Source organism: Schistocerca nitens, chromosome 1, assembly GCF_023898315.1.
Source record: "Schistocerca nitens isolate TAMUIC-IGC-003100 chromosome 1, iqSchNite1.1, whole genome shotgun sequence".
In the NCBI taxonomy this organism is placed as follows: Eukaryota; Metazoa; Arthropoda; class Insecta; order Orthoptera; family Acrididae; genus Schistocerca; species Schistocerca nitens.
Window position 1 is genome coordinate 933,332,543 of NC_064614.1, and position 20,035 is coordinate 933,352,577.

The window sequence follows — 20,035 nt, forward strand, 5'->3', positions numbered from 1 at the left end:
TATGTATCATTTAAGAAACAGTGTTTGTTACAGCATTATTGGAGAGACCAAAACAAGGAAACAAAAGGAGTTACAGCTAGCCTCGAAATTCTCCAACTCGACTATTCTAATGCCAAACTCTGCCTACTGTACTAACTATACTACGCTACCACACAGCACTGAATGAAGACACTTGTGAGACATGTGTTTACAGTGCTGCCAAGTTACATTTCTATCTGCCGAAAATATGTATAGGACGAAAGTTTGTTGGAGTCATTTTTGCACTGTTAGCATGCTACCAATCGCTCTATACAGTATGTGATAATTTCGGTTCACCCTGTATATTCATGTGTTACATGTCGGATTACTTCAACAAAGTGGGACATTTTCTGGTTCTGTTATCCATAGACGAGAGGCAAGTATACACAAGAGCCATTCAGTAACAGACTTAACGACGGTCACTAAGGAAGGAGTGAGCTTAAATGTGCGTAATAATGTAAAAAGTTCTGTGTGAAGTGTTGTTTTTGTTGTATAGTAGGATATGTAATTGAAATTTATTTTAATATAAATGCGTTAGTAGCTAGTACTGGGACTTCATGTTAATCTACGAAGACGTTTTTCCATGTAGTTAAATAGCTGGACAATTACTTACAATTACAAAATTGAATGTTTAATATTAGATAAGTGCCTAATGTATCTTGTCTTGAGACATACCATGTTACATAATAACGGGAAGTTTACTCACGCTGTAGAATAGTAGAGAACCTCTATAGGGATAATGTTTGCAACAAACACGCACAGTGCTTCCCCTGGCTTTACTGGTTGCCAAAATACTGTGACCATGTTTAGCGCTGATTTGAGGGCGGTATTGCTCAGTAAGGCGATCTCGAACAGAAGATCTGCTTTAATTTACCTTGCTATAATGATAATACAGCAAAACTCATAACCCTATTTATTGAGGATCCTAAATCGTTTCGAGATCAAAATACACTAGGCAGGGAACAGACTTAATGGGATTGACCTTAGCTTCCTAGTGGGCCTAAACTGACAAATTAGGCTACTGTATGCATTCACGCATTAGAGTATTTGAACTTCTGACAGAGGGTTACCTGTTCCGCAGAGCTACTCTAAGGGAGGGAATCTCACCGGCAAAGCCTTGAAAACTGCGTCTGAAGCAGATTGTCGGCCGTAGTCGCTAAGTAGGTCCCAGGGACGCGCAGACTGAGGACGATGGCTCTGGGTCAGTGAGTGAAACCGCTGCTCCTTGGTGTAACCACACATTCGTGACAACGCAGCACAAGTGGAAGGAGAGGATCTGAAGGAAAGTCGGTGAGAAAGCGAGCTATGGCAGGTTATACTTTACAGAGCTACTCCCGTGCCAATCTATCAAGTACCGTTTCTGCTCTAAATTTATTTTTGAGCTTTTATTGATTTAATTGGGATCGTAGTATTGGGCGAGATGACACCACGCAGGCGGTCTCGAGCCAGTTCCAGCTGCCCATGTTCAAATCTTATTTAGGGAGACTACGTCCCTTCAATTTTTTGATAGTAATTAATACATTTACACATAACATCCATGGTCTGTTCACCTTCGTCCTTCGATTAAAATAATTACCCTAGCAACGTTGCGTCAGTGGAAAGAATTGTATGTAGTCAGCTGACGTTCAGCAAAGGTACTGACGCAAACCTACAGGAGATAATTGCCTCTTACCTGTGCCTCATACACGGCTCCACCTTCTATATATTTCGATTCTGAGAAAAACACTAGATTGGAAGAAGCGGTTTGGATAAGACGTCTTTGTGAACTTCAAACAGTAGAATATAAATTGAGATATTTGATCTTCAGTGTTGCGTCCCTTTGTGTGACGTGCCTGTGTATCTTTTCAGAATACGTTGACACAGAGGCGAGCTTCAGTGATCATGTGGGCAGCTTGACACTTAGTCGCTGCTGGAAGACAGTATGGCAGCACTTTCAAGAACGAAATTATTTTTCCAAAATACGTAGGGATGCCCACGGTGGTACTTAAACCCACACATTATTTCGCGAACTCGACTTACCGACTGCACCTAAGGGAGCCAGCTAAAACATGTATTGTGAACGAATAGTGGGATAAGATCACGCGCTACTGATACTTGAATCTGAAAACGCTATTCCTCTCAATAACAGAATATTTGCGTAGAGGCAGCCAACATGCGTCATATGCATTAACAACAGCCAAGACAGTCCTCTGGAAACAGTACTAAGGAGACGAAATCTTCCTAAATATTCTCCACTGCTTTCGGAAAATAACAGAATGGGAATACAGGATTCACTTGCACGGATGCGACCAGCGACGATGAAATCATAACAGCCGAAGGTCTTCTCACCGTAGCCTTGACAAACACATTACCCTTTCTGCGTCGGAGGTCTGCTTACGTACGCCCGATCTCGGTAGTGCTGTAAGGGTTCAGTATTTTTCGACTTCAGACAAGCGTTTAATTCACGATCACAGCTACGCTTATTATCAAACGTACAATAGTATAGGCTATTAAGTGAAGTTTGTGACTGGACTGAAGATTTTTTGGGAGGGGAGAACGCAGAAAGTTACGTCGGATGAAGAATTAGCGACAAATATAGAAATAACTTCGGATGTGCTCTGCTCGTGTTGTTTGTAAATGACCTGACAAACAGTATTAATAGTAACCTCAGAGTTTGTGTAGATGACGTGGTTATCTGTAATGAAATACTGTCCGAAAGAAGCTGCACGCATTGATAAGGTTTGAAAGTGGTGCAAAGATTGGCAGCTTGCTTTAAACGTTCAGAAATGTAAAATCGCTCACTGCACAAAACCAAAAAATGTAGTAGGCTCTGACTATCGTATCAATAAGTCACAGCTGAAATCGGTCAGCTCATACAAATACCTGGGTGTAATACCTTGTAGGATCATGAAATGAAGCGATATGATAGGCTCAGTCGTGGGTAAAGCGGGTACGATACGTTGGTTTATTCGTAGTATACATGGAAAATGCAGTCTAAGAGATCGCTTGCAAATAAGTGTGCGACCCACCGTACAATATTGTTGAAGTGTGTGGCACTAACAGGGGACTCAGAACGTATACAGAGGACAGCACGAATAGTCATAGGTAATAGGCGTAAACTAGACCGAGAAGGCCTACTTACAAAGTTTCAAGACTGACGACTCCAAGAATATACTACAGCCGCCTCCCATGAGGAGTTTGAGGTCAAGACAAAGATTAATTGCCCGCATCTCGTGGTCGTGCGGTAGCGTTCTCGTTTCCCACGCCCGGGTTCCCGGGTTCGATTCCCGGCGGGGTCAGGGATTTTCTCTGCCTCGTGATGGCTGGGTGTTGTGTGCTGTCCTTAGGTTAGTTAGGTTTAAGTAGTTCTAAGTTCTAGGGGACTGATGACCATAGCTGTTAAGTCCCATAGTGCTCAGAGCCATTTGAACAAAGATTAATTACAGCGCGCACAGAGACATTCAGTCATTCTTCCGTTTCTCCATTTGTAAATGGAACGAGAAGAAGCCCCAGCAACTTGTACAATGGGACGCAGTCTCCGCTACGCACTTCGTAGTGCTATGCAGAGTGTAGATGTACTACGCCACGCTATACCGCAGACAGCTGAACATTCCCAGAACTTACCGAGCAGTGAACGCACACAACGCCTATAAGCGGTATGTGCATTCCGAAGGAGCAAGCCTCAAATTGCATAAAGTATATGCCACAGTCATGCACAGCGGCATTAGTTTATTTCCTGGGCTAGAAAAATAAAAATGAAAGTCAGATGTAGTATATAAGGAGTGAGGAGGCTAATTAGATTGCGCGCCTATGGAGTGTCATCTCAGTTATGCCTCTGCATTCGTGATTACCTGTCGGAAAAATCACAGTTCGTAGTAAGTGACGGAAAGTCATCTAATGGTATGTGGGGCTCCCCAACGAAGAGTTACAAGAGTTTCTACTGTTGTTACTCAATGTAAACGTTTTAACAGACAATCTGAGGAGCCCGATTGGACTGTTTGCAAATGACGTTATCGTTCACTGTTTAGTACAGTCAACAGGAAACCAAAATTAATTGTAAAATGATGTACAAAAGATATATGCAGGGTGATAACAGTGGCAGTTGACCCAGGAATTACAATTACAAAAAAACTTACATTGGAATCATTACCACACAAAATGTTGTGGGGAAGCGAACGACAGACTGCGTTTTAATGGCAGAACACTTAGAAGCTGTAACAAAACTACCAAACAGACTGTCTGCACTACGCTTGGTACATGGTCTTCTGTTGTATTGTTGGGAGGCGTGGGGCCCTTATCGGATATGACTGAAGCAGGATATTGAAAAAGTTTCAAGAAGAGAACCTCGTTTTATATTACCGCAAATTTGGGAAGAGAGTGTCACGAACATGTTAAGTGCGTTGGTGTGATATTCTTTAAAACAAAGGCGGTTTTCCTTGCGGTGACATATTTTCTCGAAATTGGTTCAAATGGATCTGAGCACTATGGTACTTAGCTTCTGAGGTCATCAGTCCGCTAGAACTACTTAAATCTAACTAACCTAAGGACATCACACACGTCTATGCCCGAGGGAGGATTCGAACCTGTGGCCCTAGCGGTCGCGCGGTTCCAGACTGTTGCGCCTCTAAAACCGCTCGGCCATCCAGGCCGGCTTCTCGAAATTTCAACCATCAACTTTCTCTTCCGAGTGCCAAAATATTTTATGACTCAGGTCTACGCAGGGAGAAATGACTAGAGTAATAAAATAAATCATAGGTCATATCGTAAGACTGAAGGGTTAATTTTTGCCAGGTACTATGCGTCAGCCGGCCGTTTTGGCCGAGCGGTTGTAGGTGCTTCAGTCTGGAACCACGCGACCGCTACGGTTGCAGGTTCGAATCCTGCCTCGGGCATGGATGTGTGTGCTGTCCTTAGGTTAGTTAGATTTAAGTAGTTCTAAGTTCTAGGGGAGTGATGACCTGAGATGTTAAGTCCCATAGTGCTCAGCGCCATTTTTTTGCTATGCGTCAGTGGAACAGTGAAGAAATAGTGTGGTTCTGTAAACGCTCTGCCAAATATGAGTGTGAATTTCAGAGCAGTCATGTAAATATAGAAGTTGTAAGCCGGAAAGCGTCGCGGAGATGCACATTCAACCCCCGTGGCAGACGTTACAAGGGAGGCATTGTGCATAACGGTGTTCTCTGTTAAAATTTGGAGAGGGTACGTACTAATACATTCTTTCCTGATACGTATATATCATGGAAAGACATGAAGTGCAAGTTAGAAAAGTGGGAACCCACACACTGAGGCTTACCAACAATCGTCCTTCCCGCGCACTATTCGCGACTGGAAGAGGAAAGGCGGGAAGTGACAAAGTACCCTCCTTCACGTACGGTAGCGCGGTTTGCAAAGTATAAACGAGGGTAGCTGAAGATCGGTTTCTACTCTCCTCTTGCCGAAGCTCAGTGTGGCGCGTGCGCAGCTGCGCGGCTCGGCTCACCTGAGAGCAGGAGGAGCAGCAGCGCGGCCGCTCGCGAAGACATGGTGGCGGCGACTGGCGCGCAACACCACGGCGCGCCGCTCTGGCAGCCGCGGGCCGGCCTTGGCGGCCGGGATAAAAGTCAAGGGTGCGCCGCGCCGGGCCGGGCCAGCGGCCTCACCCCGCCACGGCAGCTCGGCTCCCGCGCCCTCCCTGCGCTACGGAACCCCGCGTCGCAACCTGGCGTTCAGCATCGAATGTCTGCTGTTACGTGCACAGTCGTTTTGCCCATCATTGAGCACCGGTTCCGAAGTGGAGTGTCCTGCGGATAGGAGATGCTGGCAAATCATCTGGTGTGGGTTACCAACACAAGTACAAGAATAGCGTACCAATACGGACAAGAAAGGAGGCATGAAGGGAACAGAGATAACAATCATCCATTTATTGCACCATTACACACACACATGATGATATATGAGGCATTATAGTTGCCATACTCAATTTATTATGATAAACAATATGTATCACGAAGGGCACACACAATGGAGTTTAAGAAATTACAATGGCACATCAACTCCGCTATGACAAACAGTGTGCATAATGAAGGCCGCACAATTTTACCAATGTAAGAAATTTAAAAAAAATACTAGCATAAAATTAACTAAAATGCCTTTAAGGAAATGCTTATGAGAAGAACACGACGGGGCCGCAAGGGAGGAGGCAACACAATACTTAACTCAGGTGCACCAAAACAAACAACGGACACCAGGCCGCGCCAACCACGGACACGTAAGGCACGCAACTACTCTCTCCGTTGCGGTTCCGTGCGTTCCACCCAAGTAATAGCTACCTGAAACATTTTAATGCTTGGAACAGTACACCAGTGATCAGCAAATTACAACAACAATAACATGACTTAAAAATACAATCATTTAAGAAAATCACATATGACTATGAGCTTAAGGTCTTTCGGTAATTAACAGATTACGAAACAGGTAAAGGGGCATGTGCCACTATTAAGTCTTCCGTAATTACACTACTAAATTTCTCAGTACCTAAGTTGCAATTAACGCAACAAGAATTAAACCATTTAAGTGATAATGTTACTTTAAAATAATAATAAAATCATTTCCTATAGGAGAGGACCAAGAATGGCCCGATCAGTACTACCCAGTGAAGCAGTTCACACAAATGGTACTCCACGGCTCCGAGCACACAGCCCCATACAAAATGCAACAACTACAGCGACCCGGCGTACTACCACAACCACCAGACAGTAAACCAAAATCGCACTAAGCCAAAACACGAACCGACTTTTAACATAACGAGACCTAGCCCGGGCCGGACAACAGACCAAATGCCGGGAAATCCATAAGAAACCTCAGCCAACTTAATACCAAAACAATTTATGAACAATATGCAAAACATAAGACCTCTCAGTCCAAAGGCTTCCGTTTAGTCGCGAAGGTGGCTCCGACCCGCCTGCTGAGGTGGCAAGCGTCGTACGGAGTGCCGAATCAAGCTTAACCTTCGTTGACGGAAAGCGGAAGCACCACAAGACAAAATAAACTCCAATCTAACTGCGCAAGGCAAACTATAAGGAGTGCCACTCGAAGACTATGCACTTTAAGATCAAACATGAAGCACCCAGACTAACGTGCCGCTGAACGATGCACTTCCATCACCAGCGTCTAGTAGAGTACGGAGAGCAGCGTACCCCATCGATATACACCCATGGGACGGTAAACGAGGATAGCAATCCCAGCGACAGAGACAGGAGGACGAAATGACACCCCGCCGCACATAGAAGGTATTTCAAACTCAGGCTCGACAAACTACAACAGGCGAGATTTTGCGAATGCCGGACATTTGCCACACCGGACATTTGCCACGCCGGACATTTGCCACACTTGCCCCTTCGCCAGGTAGCTTGAGTAGCGATCCCTCAGGTAAGGGACGCCCTTCCCCGCACTACCTCTGTCCGCTTTCAAACCGCCGTCTCCACATCTTACTCGATACAACCAGTACGTAAGGGACCTTCTTCTTCGACATCTTGGCCAAATACAGAGCATCTTTTCCGAAATCGAAATATTTATAACTTTTGGGAAACGAAAGCAATACCGACGATTATGTCAGTATGTAATTAGTTCTGCCAAGTATAAATATAGATTCCTCTGTCTATACGGTAGCGTCCTTTCACGATGAAACGAGAATGCGAATGTACGCTAATCTTTTCTTTTTGATCACTGCATTTGTGCCTACTTTAATTAGTACAACTGCATACCCAAAAGACAATAGGGAAAGAATAAATGGGTTTGTGAATGTTTGAAAAGAAGAACGACGTACTCCATATTAATTTACTCTCTAAAAACATTGGTTAATGAAGTGTAGCGGGACAATGTTCAAAACGTAACTGAAAACACGTTCACTAAATAGAGATAAGAACATCTATGATTGACATGTCATCTAAAGTCGACTTACAATTTTAAAATGTTAGAAATAAGGAAATGAAGTAATACAGAATGCTACGCTTGTAACGTATATTGTTGTTCTACATTGTTTAGCTCTGGTATTCACAAGGTCACAGAGAAAGCATCTTAGGTTCTGGAGGGAAAAGCCGTAATTGTTATTATCTGCACTACAACAGAAACAAGAAGGACAACTTAAGGAAAAATAATGTAAGCTCACAATCGATTTTGAAGCAGATAGTTCCTGTGACTTAGTATGGGCAGAGGTTATATTCGACAACCGGAATAAATTAATAACTGGCTCCTTTTACCGACCCACTGTCTCACATGAAACACTTGCTGAACTGTTCAAAGAAAGGAAAACTTGAGTCTCATCACAAATAGGTACCCTACTCATACAATTACAGTTGACAGTTACTTCAATCTACCTTCCGCATGTTGACAAAAATACAAAATGGCTCTGAGCACTATGGGACATAACATCTATGGTCATCAGTCCCCTAGAACTTAGAACTACTTAAACCTAACTAACCTAAGGACATCACACAACACCCAGTCAACACGAGGCAGAGAAAATCCCTGACCCCGCCAGGAATCGAACCCGGGAACCCGGGCGCGGGAAGCGAGAACGCTACCGCACGACCACGAGCTGCGGACCGACAAAAATACATTTTCATACCCTATTGTAAATAGAAAACAACTTCCGTAATTGTTCTAAATGCTTTTTTTATTTTTAACAATTAGTTGATAAGGCCATTCAAATTGTAAATGGTTACGCCGGCGGCAGTGGTCTCGCGGTTCTAGGCGCTCAGTCCGGAACCGCGCGACTGCTACGGTCGCAGGTTCGAATCCTGCCTCGGGCATGGATGTGTGTGATGTCCTTAGGTTAGTTAGGTTTAAGTAGTTCTAAGTTCTAGGGGACTGATGACCACAGATGTTAAGTCCCATAGTGCTAAGAGCCATTTGAACCATTTGTAAATGGTTACGAAAACACGACGGATACAGGAATTAGTGAACACGCAGTCGTAGCGAGGCTCACTGCCGTAACAAAAAAATTCACCAAAACTAAACGCGAAATATATCTATTTATAAAAGCAGCTAAACATTCGGGTGACGTCTTTCCAAGAGGTAGTCTCCAATCCTTCCAAACTGTGTAAATTAAGACCATATGTGGCTTAAGTTCAAAGAAATAGTATCAACAGCACTAGAGATATTAATACCAAATAAATTAATAAGAGACGGAACTGATCCCCCGTGGTACACAAAACACGACAGAAAGCTGTTGCAGGAGCACCGCAAAAGGCACAGACGAACGCAAAATCTCCAAGATTGGTGAAGTTTTACTGAGGCTCGAAATTTGGTGCGGATTTCAATGCGAGATGCATTTAATAGCTTCCACAACGAAACTCGCTCTAGAAATGTGGCGGAAAATCCAAAGAGATACTGGTCCCATGTTAAGTAAACCAGCGGAAAGGCTCAGTAAGTACCTTTACTGCGCGACAGCGATGGTAATGTTACTGTAGACAGTGCCACTAAAGTGGAGTTAGTAAATGCATTTTCCGAAATTCCTTCACCAAAGAAGACGAAGTAAATATTCCAGAATTCAAATGAGAACAGCTGGAAACATAATTTAGGAGTAGATATCCCTGGTGTTGCAAAGCAACTGAAATTACACTGTCAGTGACAGAGGAAATGATCAAATATCTTTTCAAAAAGTCTCTAATGTATAAGAAAAGTAGGTCTAATACATTTGATTCTGATGTTCTTTAGTAACAATTAATTTTCAGTAGTAAGCTCCATGCTTTTCTGACCTGTTTAAAGATAATCAACAATTTAGTAAGAAATTTTAATTTTTAAAGGACTATATTTAAATGTACTTAAGTAGATTTACAACTATTATAAATGTTTACAGCTAAACTTAAATAAAAAATATTTGAGGTGCCAAAATTGTCAACCTTAGGATCAGATCAGTTTTGGGATGTCAATTTTAGGTGCATTTCAAAGGTTAAGTTCCCATTTTCTTTCACAAAAGCGTATACTATCAGTTTAACAAACCATGACATTTTAGGTGATAGTTGCGATTCTGAAGCTTCAGAAAATTATTTTAGAACTCACAATTATTTAATAGTATGGCCATAATATTGGAAGGTAGAAAAAAGTTATCTTAACGTGACAACAATAGGGATACTTTTGTGAGGCTTGAAACACTTTTTAATTTTTACATTAAAGGCTGATTCGCATCACACTTTGCATAGGCTTTGGACCGTGAAAATGGTAAATGACCATCTACCATTCTGACGTGTGTAAAATCAGCCTAAACACGCTGAACTAATGTACACTCTATTTACAATTACAACTTAATATTAGCTCCGATAATGCTGCTTCATTGTTTTAATAATTTTATCTTAGTAATCTACGAGGACTCAGTGGTCTTCATAGCTTTTAATACATTTTTAACGTATTTTAGTCCAGTTTCTGAATATGGGCAATGGCTTTCAAGCAAGGCCTAATGTTGCCAGTCTCTTCATAATTCTTTACGATTCTCTCTATCCTGTCGTCCAGCTACAAGTACTTCTTCTTCCTCTTCTTACCTTGAAGATTCATTTCCAATTTCATGTACATGCAGTTTGTGAGCTCTGCTTCCTTTTCAAGCACCACCAAATAGTTGATTCTAGGGTGAGGGTTTCCAATAATACTATTTATTTTGTTTTGCCACCCTTCAACAGCATTCGTCGTTCGGTGCCTTTTTCCGTAACAGTACCACATTTCTATTGCGATATCCTCATTCTCTAGCCAGTTATCCACAAAGTAGTCAAGAAAATGAGAGAACCTTCCGTTATCAGGAGCTTCTGCATGAATCTCAATCCATCCATTGCTTACGTCCTCCGGTTTTACAACTGCCAGCGCTGCACACACGCTGACGTGAAGTCTTAAATCCTCGTTCTAGCGGTACTCCTCAGTTAGACCGAGAACTTTAATTCTTCTCCATAAACTCTTCTTCTTATGGAAATAGAATCCATATATTTCAGTTGTGGGAAAAACTTGACGAATGGTCGATATCGCAGCTGCCTCAGTCCACCTTTACTTGTTTAGGACACCACTCAGACGCTGCCTGTTTTATCAGACGAAACAGACGAACGTATGTGTCTTTCTTCTTATTAGAGAGTAGTGCAAGTACAATAGGAAGAATGTTTGTTTCTTTAATCGGGCCTCCTAAGTCTACGTGTATGGTGAAGGTCTGTACAAACTGCTTGCTGCATCTCTTAAATGTTCCATCCATAAAAAAAATGGGCACATGTTTTTAAAATTTCTTTTCCTTTGCTTCCACTAAAAATCATTATTCTCGCCTCTAATCGATCGTCTTCCAGAAGAAAACTACTGCCATCTCCCATTTTTAATAGATCTTCATGAAGATCAATTTCATAAGAGTTCTTAGGCTGTTGTTGGTTCCCCCGCTCTTGACTCCGTCGGCGACGCATGGTTCTGTTCATAGATTCTGAATTAGGCATCACTGTAACAAAGTCACAAACTGTATTATGTAGATTTCCCATATCATCCGCGTATATCTCCGATAACTGTGTAGTTTCTTCTCGAGACCTTCTCTCCGCCCTTTCCACTTGCTTTCTCACTTTCAGAGCTGCATCGTCAGGTGGCTCACAGAGATGTTCTAATACGCTCAACACTTCTGCGTTCCTCGAAAGCAGCTTTCCCTTGCAATGATCCGCTTTTCGGGGTAAACACATCCATGTAACAACACCTTCTTTAGATTCCCTCTGTTTAAGATACGCGTAACCTTTGTAATGAGCAGGAGGCCTGACTTCGAAAGCAAACTGGGCGGCCGGGTGAGGAGGAGGAGGAGGAGGAGGAGGAGGAGGAGGAGGAGGAGGGGGGGGGGGCAAGGGACCCGACCCTTCGGAGCAGGTAAAACCGTGGCAAATGTCCGGTGTGGCAAATGTCCGGACACCGATTTTGCTCCCCTTGCGATGTAAGATAAACGGCACACCACGCCGCTGTCCACACTATTAACCGTAAAATCACGGTCCGTTCTTCCCATCGGGCCCCACTCGGCGTCCAGACGCAAACAACCCCAGCCGAGCCGAACTGTCTTCACGCCAAGGCCTTACCTTCTCACGCGCCTCCCGCTAAGCTCCGGCCAGCGATCACACACGGAAACAACTGCCAAACGCCAAAGCGCCGTCTGAGTGAAAACTCAGCACTAAGATCGATACGGACTTGGAAATAAGTGGGCACCGTAACATCATCGATGCTACATCTACATCTACGTGATCACTCCGCTATTCACAATAAAGTGCCTGGCAGACGGTTCAATGAACCACCTTCAAGCTGTCTCTCTACCGTTCCACTCTCGAACGGCACTCGGGGAAAATGAGCACTTAAGTTTTTCTGTGCAAGCCCTGATTTCTCTTACTTTATGGTGATGATCATTTCTCCCTATGTAGGTGGGTGTCAACAGAGTGTGTTCGCAATCGGAGGAGAAAACTGGTGACTAAAATTTCATGAGAAGATCCCGTCGCAACTCCAAATCACGTATCATGTCTGTGACACTATCTCCTCCATTTCGTGATAATAAAAAAGGAGCTGCCCTTCTTTGTACTTTTTCGAAGTCATGCGTCAGTCCCACCTGATGCGGATCCCACACCGCACAGCAATATTCCAAAATAGGGCGGACAAGCGTGGTGTAAGCAGTCTGGCTCTGAGCACTATGGGACTTAACATCTATGGTCATCAGTCCCCTAGAACTTAGAACTACTTAAACCTAACTAACCTAAGGACAGCACACAACACCCAGTCATCACGAGACAGAGAAAATCCCTGACCCCGCCGGGAATCGAACCCGGGAACCCGGGCGTCGGAAGCGAGAACGCTACCGCACGACTACGAGCTGCGGACGTAAGCAGTCTCTTTAGTAGACGTTGTAAGGTGCCTCTTACGTGAGGACGACAATTTTACCAGTTTTAATAAATTATTGTCTCTTATTGATGTATTCACGATAGTTAGGAAGTGCTGTAGTCCGTAGCCGGCCATAAATCGAAGAGCATTTCCCTCGCTGGCTGGCTAGGTGACGACGCGACCTTACGTCACGCGTAGTGGGGTTGGGCTCGGCGCTCGACCGTAGCAACAAGCGTTAGCCTGGGAAATATACATGACGGGGAGTACCGCCATCTTGGCGCCAAAGTCATCGATTTTGTTTATTTATATTTAATATGTTGTTGTTGTGGTCTTCAGTCCTGAGACTGGTTTGATGCAGCTCTCCATGCTATATTTAATAATTAAAGTCATTTATGACAACATGAATGCTAGGAGGAGCCTCTGGATGTTTAAAACTATTTATCATAATTTTGCCTCGTTAAAATTCACACCCGTTCATTAACAAATGCATGTCTTAGTAAGTACGAACTTGATCGGAAATCCACGAACTATGACGAAACTAGTAACAGATACGGACTGCGCGCCAAAATCGGCAGTCGGCGTTAAGAGCTCTTCCTGTCTTGCCCGATGGTAGCCATGCTCTCGGTTACGAGTTGTTTGTGACATGAGTGTTTCATTATTGATCTAATAGGAATAAAAGTGATATTACGGCATTCTGGATGTTAATTTCGAGTAAATGGATACCCCAAAGTTGACCGACAGCAATTTCAGATAATTTGCTTCCACCGACAGAGACATCCAATGCGCCAATGAAGAATCTGCACGGGACGACATTTAAGAGAGCTGTGCCGCGCACAGGTAGGAGGAAATCCGACGACACGACCCACCAAGGTGGATCAAGGAAGATCCGACTTACTCTCGCAAATTCCGGGTGCAAATGCTGACCAGTCATACTGTACGTCACATGTACCACCCTCTACGGACTCGCGGCTAACCTGAGTAATAACAGTATCAGTTTAGAAGCGAGGGGATCTTGCAACCTGTTGCACCTTCTAAGTGTTCTGCCAATGAATCGCAGTCTTTGGGTTACTCTACCCACAATATTATCTATGTGATCGTTCCAGTTTAGATTATTTGTAATTGTAATCCCTAAGTATTTAGTTGAATTTACAGCCTTCAGATTTGTGTGACTTGTCGCGTAATCGAAATTTAGCTGATTCCTTTTAGTACTCATGTGAATAACTTCACACTTTTCCTTATTCAGGGTCAATTGCCACTTTTCGCACCATACAGATATCTAAATCGTTTTGCAAGTCGTTTTGGTCATCTGATGAATTTACAAGACGGTAAATGACAGCATCATCTGCAAACAATCTAAGACGGCTACTCATGCTGATTTTGATTTAACCATCGACCTCTAAATATCGATGATCGATGATAATTGGTCCCAAAACATTAATAGTACATCGATAAATGAAAAAGATAGAATAGTGAAGAAAGCAACCTACAGATACGAGGGGCGTTCAATGAGTAATGCAACACATTTTCTTTCCGGGCTGATTTAAAGTGAAAAAATGCGGAATTTGTTTAGCGAGATAGTGGAATACTCCCACTTCAACCCCGTATTTTCATAAAGCTCCGATAGCTGTCTCTGAGTTTCTTTTGGCAGAAAACCATAGAATCGCAGATATTCATAGGCACTCGTAGAATGTATACGGAGACCTCGCAGTGAACAAAAGCAGTGCCGTTGGAGGAGGCGTCTGTCATCATCGCAACAAGATCGCTCAAGTCTGTCTCACCTCCCGCCTGAGTGCCGCCCAGCTGCACACGCACACACCCGCTACGGTCGCAGGTTCGAATCCTGCCTCGGGCATGGATGTGTGTGGTGTCCTTAGGTTAGTTAGGTTTAAGTAGTTCTAAGTTCTAGGGGACTGATGACCTCAGATGTTAAGTCCCATAGTGCTTAGAGCCATTTGAACTCACACACCTCTGTTACGTCCTGCGTTGGAACGTGCGGACACTCTCATTCGAAGAGATCGACGGATCACAGTGAAACACCTCGCTGCATATCTGGATGTCTCTGTTGGTACCGCTGACACACATGTCCACTAGTTGGGGTACTCAGAGGTGCGTACCTGCAGAGTTCCTCGCCGTCTAGCAGGAGACCATAAAGAGCGAGGAATGACCATCCGTGCAGAAATACTTAGGCGTTACGAGCTGATCGTGACAACGTTTTGTCGGATCGTCACAGGCGATGAAACATACGTTCATCACTTCGAAGCGGAAACAAAAGGGCTGTCCATGGAGTGGCGTCACGGCAGCTTTCCTCCGAAAAAGGTTCAATGCCGCTCCTTCGGCCGTAGAGTAGCGCCGACAGTCTTCTGGGACTCCGAAGGGTTTATTCCGTTTGATGTCCTCTCTCTTGGTGCAACGAGCAGCCCTGAAGTGTATTGTGTCACCAGCATGAAGTTGAAGAAAGGACTTCAGTGTGTCCGCCACCACAAAAAGGGCTGTCCATGGAGTGGCGTCACGGCAGCTTTCCTCCGAAAAAGGTTCAATGCCGCTCCTTCGGCCGTAGAGTAGCGCCGACAGTCTTCTGGGACTCCGAAGGGTTTATTCCGTTTGATGTCCTCTCTCTTGGTGCAACGAGCAGCCCTGAAGTGTATTGTGTCACCAGCATGAAGTTGAAGAAAGGACTTCAGTGTGTCCGCCGCCACAAAAATGCAAATGGAATTCTTCTCAACGACATCGCAACTTCCCACACAAATCTGCACCCACGGGAGCAGCTCAAAGAACTTCATTGTACTGCTTGTTCTTCCTCAGCCACCTTACAGACCGAACCTCGCACCTTTCGACCCGCGTCTGTTTGGCCCAATGAAGGAGGCACTCCGCGGGAAGCAGAACGTGGATGATGATGAGGTTACTGATGCAGCAAGATGTTGGCTCCGACGTCGACCAGCAGAGTGATAGCATGCAGGGATACAGGCTCTCCCTGTAAGGCGGCGCAAGGCCGCCCCATTAAATGGACATAATGTTGAAAAATAGGGTTTTGTAGCCGAAAGAGTGGGGAACAATATGGTGCTGAACTGGAATCCTGAATGAAAGTGACCTGCTTTCAGAAAAATGTGTTGCAATACTTAATAAACGCCTCTTCTGCACCTAATGTCATACACTCCTGGAAATTGAAATAAGAACACCGTGAATTCATTGTCCCAGGAAGGGGAAACTTTATTGATACATTCCTGGGGTCAGATACATCACATGATCACACTGACAGAACCACAGGCACATAGACACAGGCAACAGAGCATGCACAATGTCGGCACTAGTACAGTGTATATCCACCTTTCGCAGCAATGCAGGCTGCTATTCTCCCATTGAGACGATCGTAGAGATGCTGGATGTAGTCCTGTGGAACGGCTTGCCATGCCATTTCCACCTGGCGCCTCAGTTGGACCAGCATTCGTGCTGGACGTGCAGACTGCGTGAGACGACGCTTCATCCAGTCCCAAACATGCTCAATGGGGGACAGATCCGGAGATCTTGCTGGCCAGGGTAGTTGACTTACACCTTCTAGAGCACGTTGGGTGGCACGGGATACATGCGGACGTGCATTGTCCTGTTGGAACAGCGAGTTCCCTTGCCGGTCTAGGAATGGTAGAACGATGGGTTCGATGACGGTTTGGATGTACCGTGCACTATTCAGTGTCCCCTCGACGATCACCAGTGGTGTACGGCCAGTGTAGGAGATCGCTCCCCACACCATGATGCCGGGTGTTGGCCCTGTGTGCCTCGGTCGTATGCAGTCCTGATTGTGGCGCTCACCTGCACGGCGCCAAACACGCATACGACCATCATTGGCACCAAGGCAGAAGCGACTCTCATCGCTGAAGACGACACGTCTCCATTCGTCCCTCCATTCACGCCTGTCGCGACACCACTGGAGGCGGGCTGCACGATGTTGGGGCGTGAGCGGAAGACGGCCTAACGGTGTGCGGGACCGTAGCCCAGCTTCATGGAGACGGTTGCGAATGGTCCTCGCCGATACCCCAGGAGCAACAGTGTCCCTAATTTGCTGGGAAGTGGCGGTGCGGTCCCCTACGGCACTGCGTAGGATCCTACGGTCGTGGCGTGCATCCGTGCGTCGCTGCGGTCCGGTCCCAGGTCGACGGGCACGTGCACCTTCCGCCGACCACTGGCGACAACATCGATGTACTGTGGAGACCTCACGCCCCACGTGTTGAGCAATTCGGCGGTACGTCCACCCGGCCTCCCGCATGCCCACTATACGCCCTCGCTCAAAGTCCGTCAACTGCACATACGGTTCACGTCCACGCATTCGCGGCATGCTACCAGTGTTAAAGACTGCGATGGAGCTCCGTATGCCACGGCAAACTGGCTGACACTGACGGCGGCGGTGCACAAATGCTGCGCAGCTAGCGCCATTCGACGGCCAACACCGCGGTTCCTGGTGTGTCCGCTGTGCCGTGCGTGTGATCATTGCTTGTACAGCCCTCTCGCAGTGTCCGGAGCAAGTATGGTGGGTCTGACACACCGGTGTCAATGTGTTCTTTTTTCCATTTCCAGGAGTGTATTTATTAATCAATACATATGGCAATGATTAACATTACATATTCCACAACATTTTGTCTACAAATTGTAATCGTTTTTTAATTACCTATTGGTAGTCCCAGTAATGATAGGGCAACGGCCTTTCCGCAGTGGATACACCGGTTCCCGTCAGATCAACAAAGTTAAGCGCTGTCGGCCGAGGCTGCCACTTGAATGGGTGACCATCCGGCCGCCATGCGCTGTTGCCATTTTTTGGGGTGCACTCAGCCTCGTGATGCCAATTGAGGAGCTACTCGACCGAATAGTAGCGGCTCCGGTCACAGAAAACCATCATAACGACCGGGAGAGCGGTGTGCTGATCACGTGCCCCTCCTATCCGCACCCTCCCCTGAGGATGACGCGGCGGTCGGATGGTCCCGATGAGCCACTTGTGGCCTGAAGACGGAGTGCTTAGTCCTAGTAATGATACACAAATAAACTGATTATTGATCAGCATTTAACATAACACAGAATTCTCTTCCATTTCGGCAATGCCTTTCGTATCAGCGTCAATGTTAACAAACAGAAAATAAAGTATCAACAATTCGTTAAAATCGTTCGTCGGCTAATAAGACCTACCTACACGCCCTATCATTTGGTAACATCACTGATGGCAACACAGACCGCGTGAAAATGGAAAAGAATTGAACATGTCTATTATACGTGCTGATTATCTTTCAAAGTAACAAACAATATAACTAAAATTAGTGGAGAAATGTCAGAACATAAACACACGAAAAATTAAAGTGTGCATATTTTGGGATCTTCACACAGTGCATGACAAAAAAAAGTGGAGTACCCATGATGGAGGGAGAAAGGAAATCATACGTCACCGGTTGAAAGGATTTTGATGTTATTTCAGTGATTACGAAAGCGAGTTACATTAACAAACAACTTGGCAATAAGAGCCCATTTGCTAGCGTGACGTTCCACCCCGTGTGGACTGGATTCATGGACTGATTCGGTTGGGAGGGCCGTGATAAGGCCGTTGTATCTCCTCCTGAGGCAAGCTGTCCCATAAATGCTGTACCTGGTCCTCGATAACCTGGATATTGCCACTAGGACGCAGCTGACGTCCGAGCCGGTCCCGCACGTGTTGTGTCGGGACAGTTCTGGGGATCTTCCTGGCCAACGGGGTAGCTCAACATCACGCAGTCAGTTCACAGACACAGATGCCGCATGCGATAGAGCACTGTCCTGTTGGAAAATGGTACGACGTTACTGTTGCATGTCAGGTAACACATTAGGCCGCGACTTTCCGTGACGTACCACTTTCCTCAGTTACTACCAGCCGGGACGTTAATTCATACACAGTAGCTCCCGAAGCATGACGCCAAGAATAACACTGCTGTGACTCTCCAAAACAGTGGAATGATGGGACGTTTCCCAAAATAGCCACCATACTCGCCGATTACAGTCATCTGGGGTAGAGCAGAACTGCGTTCTTACCTGAAGACAACGCGACGCGATTCACCATCATTGCATGATTCCTGGCCTAGGCACCGCTCCAAATGCAGCCGTTTGTGTTTTGTATGAACAGCAGACTACCCACAGCACGGGACAACAACTCCCTATTCCATCTGGCGCTAATCTCACACCATTGTGTGGGATGTCGCAGAACGTTGTAAGGAACCCTTTACTTGTTCTCGGAAGGAAAGCGTACTTGTGATGGGTTTCTGACGTGTTTAGTTCAAAATGCGGCCATCCTCTCGTTTGGAGAACAGACAAGGTCGACCGGAACCTGACGACGAATACGCTTGTCCTCGCGTTTCCACGCAGTCCAACACAGGGCCACTGTCACATCTGAATGACCCACAAGTCGGGATATCGCACGGTTCGACCAGAAGGCGAAGCAGAGCCCCACAATGAGGCCTCTTTCTCTGTCAGGTGCTGATAATACCGTCGCATACTAGCAGGGAGCATTTCTGTATACTTCACAGTGGTCACTCAACATCTGACGGTAATCACGCCTGTCATATAACATAGGAGGCCCGGTAAAACAGTAACGAAAGTTTGGTAGCCGTTCTACCTCTCACTGAGAACTGTCACTTTAATCATTTACATACCAGCCGCTGATTTGTACATGAACGTACTACTTTGATTTGTGATCATCTCTTCTGGGTGCTTCACTGTTTTTAGCCAATTTGTGTATAAGAACTTATATTTGCATGATTCACATTTAATGTTTCGTGTTACAAACGGATAATGTACTCACAAATTCGAAGAATTATTTTTAGTAATCAAGCAAAAAACATTCCAAACAATACAGGCATACGCTACTTGCCACCACGTAAGTATGAACACAGCTAAAAATGAATGGCAGTAGTGCACGCTTAGCCACAATGGCTAATTTCCCGAGGTTAATTCGTTCATAAATATTGCTTCCATTCCCCCTCCCCCTTCACTCCCTCCGCCACCTCCTCCCACGACACCGTCTGAAAAGTCGCAAAAGTGTTGCACTGGCGTCATTATGAGATATGTTAAAAAAGACATTTGTTTAAATGACGTAAAACTCATTCATGGTGGTAACTCATGAACGTCGAAGGTGGATATTTTGTCTTTAACGTGAATGTTACGCTTACTTCATTGTCAATTTTGAAACAATGATTTA

At 45.2% G+C, this 20,035-nt stretch overlaps 1 protein-coding gene across 1 annotated transcript in view; it reads right to left on the reverse strand.

Moving 5' to 3' along the window:
- The window catches only part of LOC126237349 (enhancer of split M1 protein), a 77,996-nt gene extending 72,452 nt beyond the window's left edge, over positions 1 to 5,544 (reverse strand). Inside the window, exon 1 of the mRNA XM_049947419.1 lies at positions 5,477 to 5,544. Within this exon, the coding sequence (XP_049803376.1) occupies positions 5,477 to 5,519 (43 nt within the window). The 5' untranslated portion in view covers positions 5,520 to 5,544. The remainder of the gene's footprint in view (positions 1 to 5,476) is intronic.
- Between the last annotated feature and the right edge of the window lie 14,491 nt (positions 5,545 to 20,035).